General features: G+C 37.4%; 1 protein-coding gene across 1 annotated transcript in view; it reads right to left on the bottom strand.

The window, feature by feature from the left end:
• The window catches only part of PAK2 (p21 (RAC1) activated kinase 2), a 91,981-nt gene that overhangs the window by 16,806 nt on the left and 60,364 nt on the right, over positions 1 to 14,811 (bottom strand). Inside the window, exons 3-11 of the mRNA XM_058730965.1 lie at positions 12,210 to 12,310; positions 11,707 to 11,854; positions 8,632 to 8,663; positions 7,738 to 7,845; positions 6,559 to 6,691; positions 5,129 to 5,192; positions 2,126 to 2,174; positions 1,524 to 1,636; positions 128 to 245 (exon numbers count right to left, since the gene is read on the bottom strand). Of these exons, the coding sequence (XP_058586948.1) occupies positions 128 to 245; positions 1,524 to 1,636; positions 2,126 to 2,174; positions 5,129 to 5,192; positions 6,559 to 6,691; positions 7,738 to 7,845; positions 8,632 to 8,663; positions 11,707 to 11,854; positions 12,210 to 12,310 (866 nt within the window). The remainder of the gene's footprint in view (positions 1 to 127; positions 246 to 1,523; positions 1,637 to 2,125; positions 2,175 to 5,128; positions 5,193 to 6,558; positions 6,692 to 7,737; positions 7,846 to 8,631; positions 8,664 to 11,706; positions 11,855 to 12,209; positions 12,311 to 14,811) is intronic.

The following is a 14,811-nucleotide window of genomic DNA, read 5'->3' on the forward strand; positions in this document are numbered from 1 at the left end:
CACATGGAGTGAGTATTTCACATAGTAAAAATTACCTGTGCAAAAAGCTCCCGCCCCCCCCCTTTTTTTTTTTACCTCCTGCTTAACCACACATTGCTGTAACTTATCCAAAAGGGGACACACTCACCTCTCTGCATACAGCCGCAATCTGTGCTTCATCCATGCAGGTTTCCGTCACGACATCAGTAAGTGATCCCCCAGCAAGGTACTCCATTACCACAAACAATTCATCTCCCATCAGGTAGCTAAAATTATTATGAACACACAAAATACACTCACATTTTTATTTCACCACCACTCTGTGTTGAAGAATTCAAATGCCAGGCACCCTAATAACAAAACTAGAAAGTTGGAAGTTTTGAGAGCCAGGGAGAAAACTGGCAAGCTGCAATGCAACAGCACAGAAAATTAACTGAGGGTCATTATGATTTTCCTGAGTGACTTGAAAGTTTGCCCCCAATTGTGGCTTGAGTGTATACATAGATCATTCCAATTAAAAGGACACTGTTTGGCAGTAATTATTAGTCCTGTTTTACAGATGAAGAGATGGAGGCTTGGAGAAGCTACTCATCTAAGTTCACATAGCTAGTAGGTGACAGAACTAGAATCTGAAGCCAAGTGTAACTAATTCCAAACCTTATGGCTTATCTTACCTGCCATGCTAGACTGACTTGAAACAGTATTTCCAAAAGCAGGGAAATATACCTAAGAAGTGGATTTTTATGAACATGTCCCCTATCACTAGGGCTGAAATCTAAAAATGTGTTATCTTTTCCCCAGTCTAAACAAACTTCAATATGGCACTAAGAAAGTCATCTATAATCCTCTATCTCCAATATAATCACTATTTTAATTTTTGTTTATTTTTCTATTATTCTTCTTTCATTCACATATATGTAATTGCATAATGGTACAATATATAATTTTCTATTCTGCTTTCTGTTCTGCTATTTAACATCAACTCCAAAATTAAATGAGGTTTTGACACACTATCTGCCCATGAAAGGCAGCATTTTTTTTTTTTTTCAACTTTTTTTTTTTCAACTTTTTTTTTTTATTTATTTTTGGATAGAGAGAGACAGAGCATGAACGGGGGAGGGGCAGAGAGAGAGGGAGACACAGAATCGGAAATAGGCTCCAGGCTCCGAGCCATCAGCCCAGAGCCTGACGCGGGGCTCGAACTCACGGACCGGCAGCATTTAAAATAAAAACTGATGTAAGTTTAGAAACCATGTAGTCAGGCACCCCTGTTAGTCAACACATTAATCACAACTCATTCCATTAATGTTGCTGCTTGTGATCATTTATAATTAATACAAGCACCAGCAGCAATGTCCTTCATTTAACTGCTTTCTCTAACTTGCCAAGTGAGATATATGTAGAAAAAGGCCTGCTAAACTACAATGTGTTATTTTTTACCTCTCCTCCTCCTTCAAGCTTACTTTTCAACACTGACATTCTACTCAGTCTTAACTCAAGGGGCTAGCCCCCAACACCAGGAGACTTGAAATACTCATATTTACCTGTCTAAGAAATTAACTATGTTGGGATTCTTCAATTCTTTCATCACTAGAATTTCATTAATGATTAATTCCTTCTTTGGCTGTTTCTGTAAATTAATCTGTTTAATAGCAACCTATGATGGAAAGAGAAACAAGAAAAATCAGAACAAGTTTTCTAACTCTCTTAGAAAATTACAAACACCAATCAGGTAATAATTTAATTTATTGTGTATCTATTATATTATCAGTGAGCTTACTCACAGGTAGTACTTTTACTTCCACACTGGCAATGCACAATGCTCTGTAATACACAGAACCTAACCAGTTTTGTATTTTCTCTAAACCTGATTAATCAGCCCAAGGTCATACCAATGCCAGGAATGCATCCTCTTTTCTTTCCAAGCTGGGAAAATAATTTTTAAAATATCTGCTCATTTATGAAACTCAATGCATAATTCCTTCTTTTTTTTCCTTATTAAGAAAAGTGCTACCAAATTACATAAAGTAATTCTTCCAATATATTCAACTGAAAAAAAGATTCCTACTGATTATTCACAGATGTGTCTAGTTTCTTCCTACACTAAAAGCTAATGGTAACACCCAAAGTATGAAAAAGAAACTACCTCCTGTCCCAATGCCACATCAGTAGCAGTGAAAACTGTACCAGAAGCCCTAGGGGGAAAAAAGACACAACCAGATTTAAGGTTTCTAAATCACTATCATTTATATATCTAAAAACTTTATACTTAGAACAATTACAAAAGGATTAAAGTACACTTAAGACTTAAACATCTTTTATTTATCTGTTTATTTTGAGAGAGGGAGAGAGCGCACACACACCAACATAAGTGAGCATGAGCAGGGGAGGAACAGAGGAAGAGAGAGAGAGGATCCCAAGCAGGCTCCGTGCTGTCAGTGAAGAGCCCGACCAGGCTCAACCCCATGACCATAAGATCATGACCTGAGCTGAAATCAAGAGTAGGATGTTTAACTAACTGAGCCACCCATGCACCCCAAGACTTAACATGTTTATTTTTTATTTATTTAAAAAAAATTTTTTTTAACATTTATTTTTGAGACAGAGAGAGACTGAGCATGAACGGGGGAGGGTCAGAGAGAGAGGGAGACACAGAATCCGAAACAGGCTCCAAGCTCTGAGCAGTCAGCACAGAGCCCGACGCGGGGCTCGAATTCACGGACCGCGAGATCGTGACCTGAGCCGAAGTCGGACGCTTAACCGAATGAACCACCCAGGCGCCCCTAGACTTAACATGTTTGAACAGGAGTAAAAGCAAAACAAAAGGGGGAAAAATAAGAAAAAGGTAATCCCTGTGGCCAAAACTTATGTTAGAAATTTGTCATAAAAAGAAAGATAAAAGTGATAGATACTCATGGATCCATTTCCCTGCTTATGAAACAAAAAAACTACAAATAAATTTGTAATGTCCTTGTGTGCACTTTACAAAGGCATCCTCCTTTCTCCCAAAAGTAGTCTGTATTTGATGTGCACCATTTCCAAGCACATTCCTACACTTTAATTATAAAGGACATAGGTGTGTATCACTATAAAATACATTTAACATAGTTTTTTAAATTTCTTACTAAGGGTTTCATTTTATAGATTTTTCTGCAATTTTTAAAACATTTTTTAAATGTTTATTTTTGAGGGAGAGTAAGAGCATGAGCAGGGGAGGGACAGAGAGAGAGGGAGGGAGAGGATCCAAAGCAGGCTCTGCACTAGCTAATAGCAGAGTTGCCTGATGGGGAGCTCAAACTCACAAACTGTGAGATCATAATGTAAGCTGAAATTGGACACTTAACCAACTGAGCCCCCATGGTACCCCATGTGATTTAATGTTAATTCAACATTGGATTTGGGATAGGTGTTATTCATTCATAATAATAATTATTTATATTATTCAATATAATTTATCCATTATCATGCTCAAGAATATTAAGATGATTTAAAATTTTTGTAATTAAACCAGTGATGCAACTACATTTAGTTGTGTTTGTTAAAATAATTTAGACAGAGAGTATAAGCAGGGGAGAAGGGCAGAAGGAGAGAGCGAATCTTAAGTAGGCTCCACGTTTAGTGAAGAGCCCGACATGGGGCTTGATCCCACTACTCTGGGATCATGCCCCTAAATTTAGCTTTTTTTTTTTTTTTTAAGTTTATTTATTCTGAGAGAGAGAGAGAGAGAGAGAGAGAGAGAGAGAGAGAGAGAGAGAGAATGTGTGCACACAAGTGGGGGAGGGGAAGGGGAAGAGAAAGAAGGAGAGAGAGAATCCCAAGCAGGCTTCCAGCTATCGGTGCAGAGCCCCATGAAGGGCTGGAACCCACAAACCCTGAGATCATGACCCAAGTTAACATCAAGTCACTCACTCAACCAACTGAACCACCCAGGCACCACTTAAATTTAACTTTTAAAAAGAAATTCATATATACAAACAGATTCATAAGTAAGTTTTCAAAAAAGACTTAAGTTCTCTTTCTAAATTCACAGAATACTTTTCCAGTGATTAATAACATTAAAAATTGAAGATGGTTGGGGCACCTGGGTAGCTCAGTTGGTTAAGCATCTGACTTCCACTCAGGTCATGACCTCACAGTTCATGAGTTTGAGCCCCATACTGGGCTCTGTGCTGACAGCTCAGAGCCTGGAGCCTGCTTCAGATTTTGTGTCTCCCTCTCTCTCTGCCCTTCCCCCACTCATGCAGATGCACTCTCTCTCTCAAAAAATAAACATTAAAAAAAATTAAAAATTGAAGATGGTCATTTGCTCCCAAGCAACAGAAAAAAAGTGTAGTTTAAAAAAAAATTTTTTTTGGCATTTATTTTTGAGAGAGACTGTGAGCAAGTGGGGGAGGGGCAGAGAGAGAGAGGGAGATACAGAATCCAAAACAGCTCCAAGGCTCTGAGCTGTCGGCACAGAGCCCGACGCAGGGCTGGAACCCACGGACCGCAAGATCATGATGACCTGAGCCAAAGTCGGTGCTCAACCGACTGAGGAGTCCCAAGTATAGTTTAAAAATACAAATTACTGGGGGCGGCTGGGTGGCTCAGCCAGTTAAGCGCCAGCCTTCAGCTCAGGTCATGATCTCACAGTTTGTGGGTTTGAGCCTGGCATTCGGCTCTGTGCTGACAGCTCAGAGCCTGGAGCCTGCTTCGGATTCTGTCTTCCTCTCCCTCTGCCCCTCCCCCGCTTATGCTCTCTTTCAAAAATAAACATTAAAAAAAATGTAAAAATGACAAATTACTGGACAAAATCAGGGTATCAGACTCAAAAACCAATATTCAGTGATGTGATTAAATACATGCTTTTATTGCTTATAATCTTGTAGTAAATGTTCTTATTATCTTTTAAATGTATTTGATGGGCAGGGCAATTTCCCCATCTAATCTCTTAACAACCAATGGGAAATAACATTCAAGAAAAAGCAATGTAAGATTATTGCTAAACGGCACAAGTTTTTAGTAGCATGTAGAAATAAATGCATTACTTACAAAAATACCACTCATAGAATACTGTAAGTGTTCAATGTCAACAGGCAAAAAAAAAGAGGTATCATACTGTATACCCAAAAATTATTAAATATTGTATAATATATTCATGAATACTTACCCTTGCCCAATTTTTTCATATCTTGTGTATTTTTTCTTAGGGTCACCTATGCTCACAATAGTTCCTATTTTAAACAAAAAACAAACAAAACACTGGAAACTCAGTCAAGTATTTTAAATTTGTAAACTAATTCCATCATTATTCCTAATAAACTCTACTGATTTTAGAATATTAGCTTTCAAACATAACACTAAATTTTAAAAATAATGTATGTTTCAAAAGCAAAACACTAATGAAACTTATCAGAAGCAAGAACATATTATTTACATTAGGTTGGACCTCCTAACCAATGTCTTAATTATCCTATCACTTTCTCAAAAATAAACACACTTTAAAATGACCAACTGTGTTAGTCTGCCTAAGAATGTAAGAGGTTTTCAGGATGTGGGAGATTCAGTCTTAATTGGAAAATTCTTGGGTAAGGATGAGTATCCTTTAATATACTGAAATGTATTAAACTAATAAGTTATGAAACTACTATCAGAAATAATACATAAATGATATCCAAGTGAATAAACCTAAATGGCTTTTCTGACTCTTCCCATATATCTTCTACCTTCCAATATATTTAGAAAGCCACTTATTACTATAAAGATTACTTTAGTATGAACTAATCATATATCTGTTTTAGGAAGGTTCACAAAGTCACAACTAACGAACAGTTTTAAAATCAGGATTTGGATATAAAACTATAATTTATATTCTTACTATCATTAAGTCAAAACATGAGAAAACCACACAAAGTCTTCACTTGCTTAAGGTAAAAGGAGATAGGATCATATCAAGGAAACTCACACAAATAATCCAATTTTATATAGGTACCCAATCTTAGGTCTAGAGCTACTATAGCTGTAGTATTTTTCCTTGATCCCTCTCTATATAAAGTGCTCTTTATAACTACAGCTGTTGTAGACTTGTGACCAGACATTACTGCTACCCTGTCCCTGGCACTGTGTACATTATTTCCAATGGTTGATTCAGGCCAATGGCAGCTGATGGATTTAAAGGGAAAAGAGAAAAAAATATATTTAATGTTTACACATATATCTATACAGGAATGCCATATTGTTTAGTTATTTGGGAACATTTTGTATTTTCATACTGAGAAGCTAGAAGTATGCATAAATATAGACAAATTTCTTTCAATAAGGTCTCTAATCATGAGCCTTAGATTTGGCCCTTTGGGAAAAAGTACTGCTCCCAAAGGTACTGACCATTGCAAAGACATTACTCAATAGTCAACACATAATAAACAAGCAAATTAGAGTATGATTGGCTTCAGGAGATTTTAATTAAAGCTATTGTTCCTAGAAGAAAACTATTTTTTATGTCTTAAGCCAAAATATAAGGTATAAATTAAAACCCATCTGAGCCAAATGTTTCAAGAACTATTAGCAATTTAAGAATAATGTAAAATGTAGGTAACATACTTAATTTCTCCATAATCTCTTCATCTGTCATTTTGGTCTTCTTTTTCTGTTTGTCAGAAGACTTGGCACCACTATCAACATTAGAATCACCAACTGGTGCAGGAATAGGGTCAATTACAGACCGTGTATAAATCTGTAGAGAGAGTCAATAACGGAGATCTGAGGAAAAATACTTTTAGGTATTCTTACTGGCACACTATTCAGTTCTTTGACTTAAGATACATTTTTTGTTTGTTTTTATTTTATTTTCATTTTAGAGAGAGTGAAAAAGCATTCACAAGCAAGCAAGGGAGAGGGGCAGGGGGAGAGAGAACCTTAAGCAGGCTCCAGCATGGAGCCCAATGCAAGATCGTAACCTGAGCCAAAATCCAGTCGGTTGCTCAGCCGACTGAGCCACCCAGGTGCCCCTCAATTCTTTGATTTCTAACCAAAACTAATTTTCTCCAGTTGTTCTAAACAATGAGAATATTTTCAGATTTGTCTTAGTAGCTACTAATTCTCACAAAAACTTTTACCGAAAGATGATTTCTACTATTTCATTTTAAGCAGCCAATTCTAGGAGGTCAACAAAGAAATCAGAGGCCTCTCTCATTAGATCAGGATCCAGTGGCAGTCCTCAGAGTCCTTCCTGTCAAGTGTGCCAGCGTTCCACAACACGGCACCTTCCCCACACTTCCCTTGTGCTAGTACAGGGGGAGGCAAAGGACTCTTTCTGCCTCTATCTGAGGTCATTAAATTCTCCCATATCCGGTTGGGAATTTCACACACAGCAGCCTCCTGAATGACATCAAGACCTTGAGAGAAATGTAAAATGGGAGATAATGTACACAATCTGGGTAAGAAGTTAAGAGTTAGGTTTCAGATATAGTAGTTATCTGCATTGAAATAAACAGAGAAAGTCAGGGAAATAGATGAATTCTCTGGAAGAGAAGGTGTAATACAGAAAGAAAAAACAATGAGTATTTTAACTTTTAAGGAAGTCATTCAATTTAAGTTTTCAATAAAAAATTAGTTTTTTGATCAGTGGATTTTAGGTAAAGATCTCCTAGTCAAATTTCCCCATACTGAGGGCTTTTGAAAATTCATCACTGGAAGTCAAATACAGACTGCTACTTTTTTTTTTTTTTTTAAACACACATGCCCAGACACCCACAGTCCAATTAATAATCAGACACGCACTGATTTTGTATGATCCGGTCGTGGGGCAATAACAGGAGGGGCAGCCTCTTCATCATCATCATCTTCCTCTGTTACTACTGCTGATGTTTCTGACCCCTTGGTATTCAGCTGTATTAATCACATGAGCAAAGTAAGGAAGATACATCAAATACAACAATATGTTAAAATAGGACTCTCTTTTTAACATACTTGAAAAAATGTATTTCTTTAATACCTCATTTCAAAATGATAAAACCTCACTGGTTCTAATATAATCACTTAAAGAGTAAAGGCAATTCTATAACTTATAGAAATTGAGTTTATGAAATAAATGTTTACAGTAAATATCAAGTTTTCTTAAAAGAAAATTTATACCTTTTATATGAAGAATTTTACACCCTTTAAACAAGTCTTAAAAGGAAATAATCACTTTATTTGTTAAGACCAAAAACAAAGATCCTCTAGGCTTTACATAAGTCAGAGTCATTTTTGGTCATCTTAAACAGCCAGATTATCACCATAAAAAATGGTGGCTAATCAAATAAAGGAAGACGTTAACCTTTATACAGAGTTTATTATTATATGCCAGATATGTGCTAAGTAGGTACTTTACATATTACCTCATTTAGTCTTCATAACTCTAGGAGACTGTTTCTTCCCAATTGAGGAAATTCTATTTACTTAATATGGCTTCCTTATTTGCTTAATCAAGCAGCTAGCTTAAAACATATTTAAAATAAATAAATGAATGAATAAATAAATAAATAAATAAATAAATAAATAAATAAGACATGTTAAGTAGTTCTTTTTTTTCTGGTGGCTGTAATTTATTTTAGAAAGCAAAATAAAAACTGAGATTTGTTTTGGGTAACGTAAGTTAGAAAAAGAGTTACAAGAAGTAACGTATTAACTTACTCCTGGTGTTCCAGAAGGGAAGCCATCTTTCTCTGAATGTGGAACAGAAAATAATGCTAAGTCAACAAACTCAAAAAATAAAACAACTTCTATATAATAAAGGAAGAAAATACAAAGCAGAGCAAGTAAAATGTTCTTAGACTGATTTCAAGTTGAATTAAGTCTTCAGAAAAATGACAGTATCAATATTAAAATAAGAATTTACACAAGATTGTGCTAAAAAAATCTCAAATCTTAATGGAACTGTAAATTTACTAAAAATCACTGATGTATATACTTCAAATGGGTGAATTTTATAGCATGTGAACTATGATTTTAATAAAGTTATTAAAAACATATCTGAAACTAAACTTGTCAAAGTGTAATTAAAATAAAACAAATTTATTCATAGCAATACTTTCTTCAGTAAACTATTGAGAAAGTTAAAGCTACTATTCAGACAATGGCAGTTGTACAAAGGGAAATTTTTTTTTTAATGTTTTTTTACTATTCTTGAGAGAGAGAGAGAGAGAGAGAGAGAGAGACAGAGCACGAGTGGGGGAGGGGCAGAGTGGGACAGAGACACAGAATCTGAAACCGCTCCCTCCAGGCTCTGAGCTGCAAGCACAGAGCCAACGTGGGGCTCGAACCCACAAACCACGAGATCAGGACCTGAGCGGAAGTTGGAGGCTCAGCCAACTGAGCCACCCAGGCACCCCAAGGAAAATTCTTTTTTTAATGTTTATTTATTTTTGAGACACACGGAGAGAGACAGAATGAGCAGGGGAGGGGCAGAAAGACAGGGAGACAAAGATTCAAAGCAGGCTTCAGGCTCTGAGCTGTCAGCACAGAGCCCCACTCAGGGGCTTGAACTCACCAGCTCCAAGATCATGACCTGAGCCGAAGTTAGACGCTTAACCGACTGACCCACCCAGGTGCCCCAGGAATATGCTTTCTTTTTGTTTTTTTGTTTTTTTTTTTTTAAATTTTTTTTTCAACGTTTTTTATTTATTTTTGGGACAGAGAGAGACAGAGCATGAACGGGGGAGGGGCAGAGAGAGAGGGAGACACAGAATCGGAAACAGGCTCCAGGCTCCGAGCCATCAGCCCAGAGCCTGACGCGGGGCTCGAACTCACGGACCGCGAGATCGTGACCTGGCTGAAGTCGGACGCTTAACCGACTGCGCCACCCAGGCGCCCCTATGCTTTCTTTTTGATCAAAATTTATGTCAAGAGTTTTCCTTTGGGGTGCCTGGGTGGCTTAGTTGGTTAAACCTCTGACTTCAGCTCAGGTCATGATCTCACGGCTCATGTGTTGATCTGTGCTAACAGCTCAGAGCCTGGAAACTGCTTCTGATTCTGTCTCCATCTCTCTCTGCCTCTCCCCCGCTCATGCATGGTTTCTCTCTCTCTCTCTCAAATATAAATAAACATTAAAAAAATTTTTTTTTAAAAATGAGAAAGCATATTCCTGAAGGCAAAACACAGTTCATTAACATTAAATGTCAAAATATTCATTCTGGAGTTTAGAAAAGCAAGTTTTGTTTTGTTTTACTTTTCAAAAGGCCCAGGGAAATTTACATTTTATACATATGCATATGTAATAATATATAATAATATGCGAACACATTATGCATATATTAACATGTTATTTAACATATATTAATATATTACCATTATAAATTAACATAATATACAAAACATACTTATATATTATATAAATAAGTGTAACTTATAAATGTGATTATATTAAAGGTATATATTTAATGTGACTTTAACATATATATTAAAGATATATATAGGGTGAAAAGAATATACCATTTTCTGGTCAAACACTGATTTAAAAAAATACTAATTTACACAGACTTACTAGCTGACACAAAAGTTCTAGGGACAAGTCTGACCTTTTGCTAAGGATAAAAAGGTCAAGATCTAGGTAAAAAAGTCAAGATCATTTGGCCAAGTGGTCTCTATTTCTTCCTTGAACATAGCCCTTATTTCTGTGAAAATGCAGTCAAATTAAGTACAATTAATTAAAACTACATGGGTGAATTTTAGCTCAATCATGTTTTTAAAAAGTACATGTATGGAGGTGCCTGGGTGGCTCAGTCAGCTAAGCGTCTGACTTCGTCTCAGGTCATGATCTCTTGGTTTGTGAGTTTAAGCCCTGCGTCGGGCTCTGTGCTGAGATGACAGCTCAGAGCCTGGACTCTGTGCTTCAGATTCTTTCTGTGTCTCCCTCTCTCTCGGCCCCTCCTCCATTTGCATTCTGTCTGTCTCTCTCAAAAATAAACATTAAAAAAATTTTTTAAAAATTAAAAAAATTTTTAAAAGTACATGTATGACTTTAGGGGTCAGAGAAACATATTAAATGACTCCCTGGGGATGTAATTAGCAAAATCCACTGGAGGAAATAGGACCCATGATCCTGTTTCTTCAACAAATAAAATGCAAGGAAAAGAGAATCTAACAATAAGTGTGAAGAAGCCTAAATATCGAAAGAGATTCAAAAGATACAGTGATGTATGGACTTTATTCTGATCCTGATTTGAACAAATAAACTATTTTTAAAAATCCACTATACTCCAATTCTTACCAAATGATTTTAATTCCAAGGTATAAAATCTTTAAGTTCTAATGCTTATTTTATATTCATATATTTTTGAACCAATTTCAAATTTTTGAATGACTTAAACATTTTTTTACTTCATAGTCTGTGTTTAATATAGGAAAACAACCCTCCTCCTGTCCCACTGACAATAAATATATTTCTAGTATGAACATGCCTATAAATCAGCATCTTTCTCTTCTATTGCTGGGAGTCATTCAAAAGCAGTGACAAGAAAAAACAAACAATAGGCCAAAACATCCACTTTTGGCAAAACTAAGAGAATAGCATACTCCCCAGACTCCAAATTATGCATGAGAGCTGCTCCAATCAGTTTACAAAAGGCAGATCTAGAGCAGGGGAAAAAGTAGAGACAAGAACCATAGCTTAGGTTTTTATTTTTCCAGAAGCAATCTTTTTATCTAGGTGTGCTTCAAAATTCTGCAATCCCATTTGAATCAGCCTTTTACCATTGCTGGACATCTTACCAGGAGGAGTAAAGCTCAGATATTTCTGCTTCACCGTGTTGGAGTCATAGAACTTTAAGACATCCAGCACGGCCTGAGGATTCTTCTTTTGCTCTAGTTTGGTGATATTGGAGGTCTGTAATAATCGAGCCCACTGTTCTGGCATGCCCTAACAAAAAAGATATTAAGAAATTAGTGGTTTTGAGTTGCTCTAATAAAATCAACTTCCAGAGGAAAATGACAAGATACATAAAAAACAAGTCAATCTGCATAACTGCAGGCCTGACTAAATTGTAGGTCTTATTTTTCTAAAGGTCAATTTTTCTAAGTCTATTTTGCATAATTTTAACTAATGGGCTCAGCTCCCTAGAAGAAAGATACATCCAACCACAAACACTTTCATAAGAGAAAAGCACTAAAAGTTCACAGTTAACATGTGGACAGAAAAATTAACTTGAAACATAATGATGCAAGGAAAGGTTTAGGTGCAAGGACATAAACGAGTCCCAATCTGGTAAACTTACAGTGAATTCTCCAGTAACTGCATCAAAGCCAACATGAATAGTGTGCTCAAAATCAGATGGAGGAGAAATTTCTGGCCGTTCCTTTTCTTTCTTCTTACTTCCTAGAGGGCATTAAAAAAAGAATCAGTCTATTTAAACAAGATTAATAAAGGTACTCATAATCAGGTTTTTCCCCAAACCAGATCAGGAACAAAGTTATTCTAGAAGAGACTTCCCCTAAAGACACTGGCTGATAGAAAACTGATAAAAGAAGTAAAGTAACCTATTCTGTCATCAAGCAGAGGTGGGGACAACCAGACAATGGCCTGATTAAAGAGGTACAAAGACTGACCCAGCACTGGGCCTGAATAAAAGAGCACAGGGCAGAAGACACAGCCCTTTAGAACACTGGTTCTCATAAAAGCCTACACTTCAGTTCACTGAGCAAACTAGAAAACAATGTCTATTTCCATCAGGCTATCTTCATCCCAAAAGAACTTACATTATTATGATGGTATAGACAAAGAGTCTATGTGCATGCCTCTTGTGCAACGCTAACCCTTCCTTTTTATAAGGTTAATAACTGTTACATCTTAACACTTTCCAGTGTTTCTGTGGCTGTACCAATTATTTTTGCTACATTTCTGACACACATCAGTAATATCCTCTGTAATTTAGGGCGCTTGGGTGGCTCAGGTGGTTAAGTGTCAGACTTTGGCTCGTGTCATTTCATGGTTCGTGGTTCAAGCCTCGTGTCAGGCTCTGTGCTGACAGCTCAGAGCCTGGAACCTGCGTTGGATTCTGTGTCTCCCTCTCTCTCTGCCCCTCCCCCACTCATGCTCTCTCAAAAACGAATAAACATTAAAAAAAAATAATATTCTCTATAATTTAAACACATCTGTTCCTCCCTACCCCTGCCCCCCCCCCCCCACTCCCACCTGCCTTGCTCTTATATCCTGCTTTAATCTGCAGTTTATGCCTAGGCTTCTGGCCTAGCTATTGTCCTAGGACATTCCTAAACTTTCACCCTGTGCTAGAATCTATTTTCTGGATTATTCTGTTTCCTTCTTCTTAGTTTACCCCTTGATAATTTTTGACTACATATATTTAGGTTGAAAATGTCCCCCCCCCCCTTGGAATTTCTTCTAATTTCCAGCGTTGCTATTTAGAAGGCCAATACCATTCTGAACCACTGTGGAAAATCAACTATCCAAATATGCCTGAGTCTATTTCTAGATGCTCAACTCTGTTGCAATGATATCTTTACCTTTATGCCAATACCAGCCTGCCTTGACTACTGTAGTTTAAAAATAAACACTTGAAACTACATAGTATAAGCCTTGCCACTTTTTCCTTTTTCAAAGTTGTTTGGCTATTCTAGGTCCTTTGCAATTCCATGCAAATTTTACTTAAGTTTTTAAATGTCTATTTAAAATTTTTTAAAAATGTTTTATTTTAGGGGCGCCTGGGTGGCGCAGTCGGTTAAGCGGCCGACTTCAGCCAGGTCACGATCTCGTGGTCCGTGAGTTCGAGCCCCGCGTCGGGCTCTGTGCTGACAGCTCGGAGCCTGGAGCCTGTTTCCGATTCTGTGTCTCCCTCTCTCTCTGCCCCTCCCCCGTTCATGCTCTGTCTCTCTCTGTCCCCAAAATAAATAAAAAACGTTGAAAAAAAATTAAAAAAAAAAAAAAAAAAAAATGTTTTATTTTAGGGGCGCCTGGGTGGCTCAGTCAGTTGAGCGTCCAACTTCGTCTCAGGTCATGATCTCACAGTCTGTGAGTTTGAGCCCCGCATCAGGTTCTGTGTTGACAGCTTAGAGCCTGGAGCCTGCTCTAAATTCTGTCTTCCTCTCCCTCTACCCCTCCCCCATGCTCGCACTCTGTCTCTCTCTCTCAAAAATAATGAATAATCATTTTTAAAAAATGTTTTATTTTATTTTTGAGAGAGAGAGCGAGCAAGCAGGGGAGATGCAGAGATAGAGGGAGACAGAGGATCTGGAGTGGGCTCTGTGCTGACAGCAGAGAGCCCGATGTGGGGCTCAAACTCACCAACCGTGAGATCACGCCCTAAGTCAAGTGGGACACTCAACCAACTGAGCCACCCAGGCGCCCCTATTTATTTATTTTTGAGAGAGAGCGCAGTGCACATGCGTGTGAGTGGGGTAGGGGCAGAGAGAAAGGGACAGAGAGAATCCCAAGCAGGTTCCCAGCTATCAGCCAGAGCCTGACACAGAGCCTGATCTCAAAACCATGGGATCATGACCTGAGACAAAATCAAGAGCCAGAGGCTTAACCATCTGAGCCACCTAGGCATTCCTGCGTGCAAATTTTAGAACGAGCCTGATAATTTCTACAGAAAATCCTCCTCAGATTTTGATTGGAATTGCACTGAATCTACAGATCAATTCAGGGAGAACTGATTTCTTAACAATATTGAATCTTCTAATTGATGAAAAACAGCAAATCTCTCCATTCATTTAGGACTTCTTTAACTTCTCTCAGCAATATTTCAGTTACCAGTGTATAGATGTCACTGCTTCTGTCAGATTTCTGCCTCAGTATTTAAAAATTTCTGTTGCAATTGCAATAGTACAACTTTTTATTTATTTATTATATAACTCCAGGCA

This window comes from Neofelis nebulosa, chromosome 5, assembly GCF_028018385.1.
Source record: "Neofelis nebulosa isolate mNeoNeb1 chromosome 5, mNeoNeb1.pri, whole genome shotgun sequence".
Lineage (NCBI taxonomy): Eukaryota > Metazoa > Chordata > Mammalia > Carnivora > Felidae > Neofelis > Neofelis nebulosa.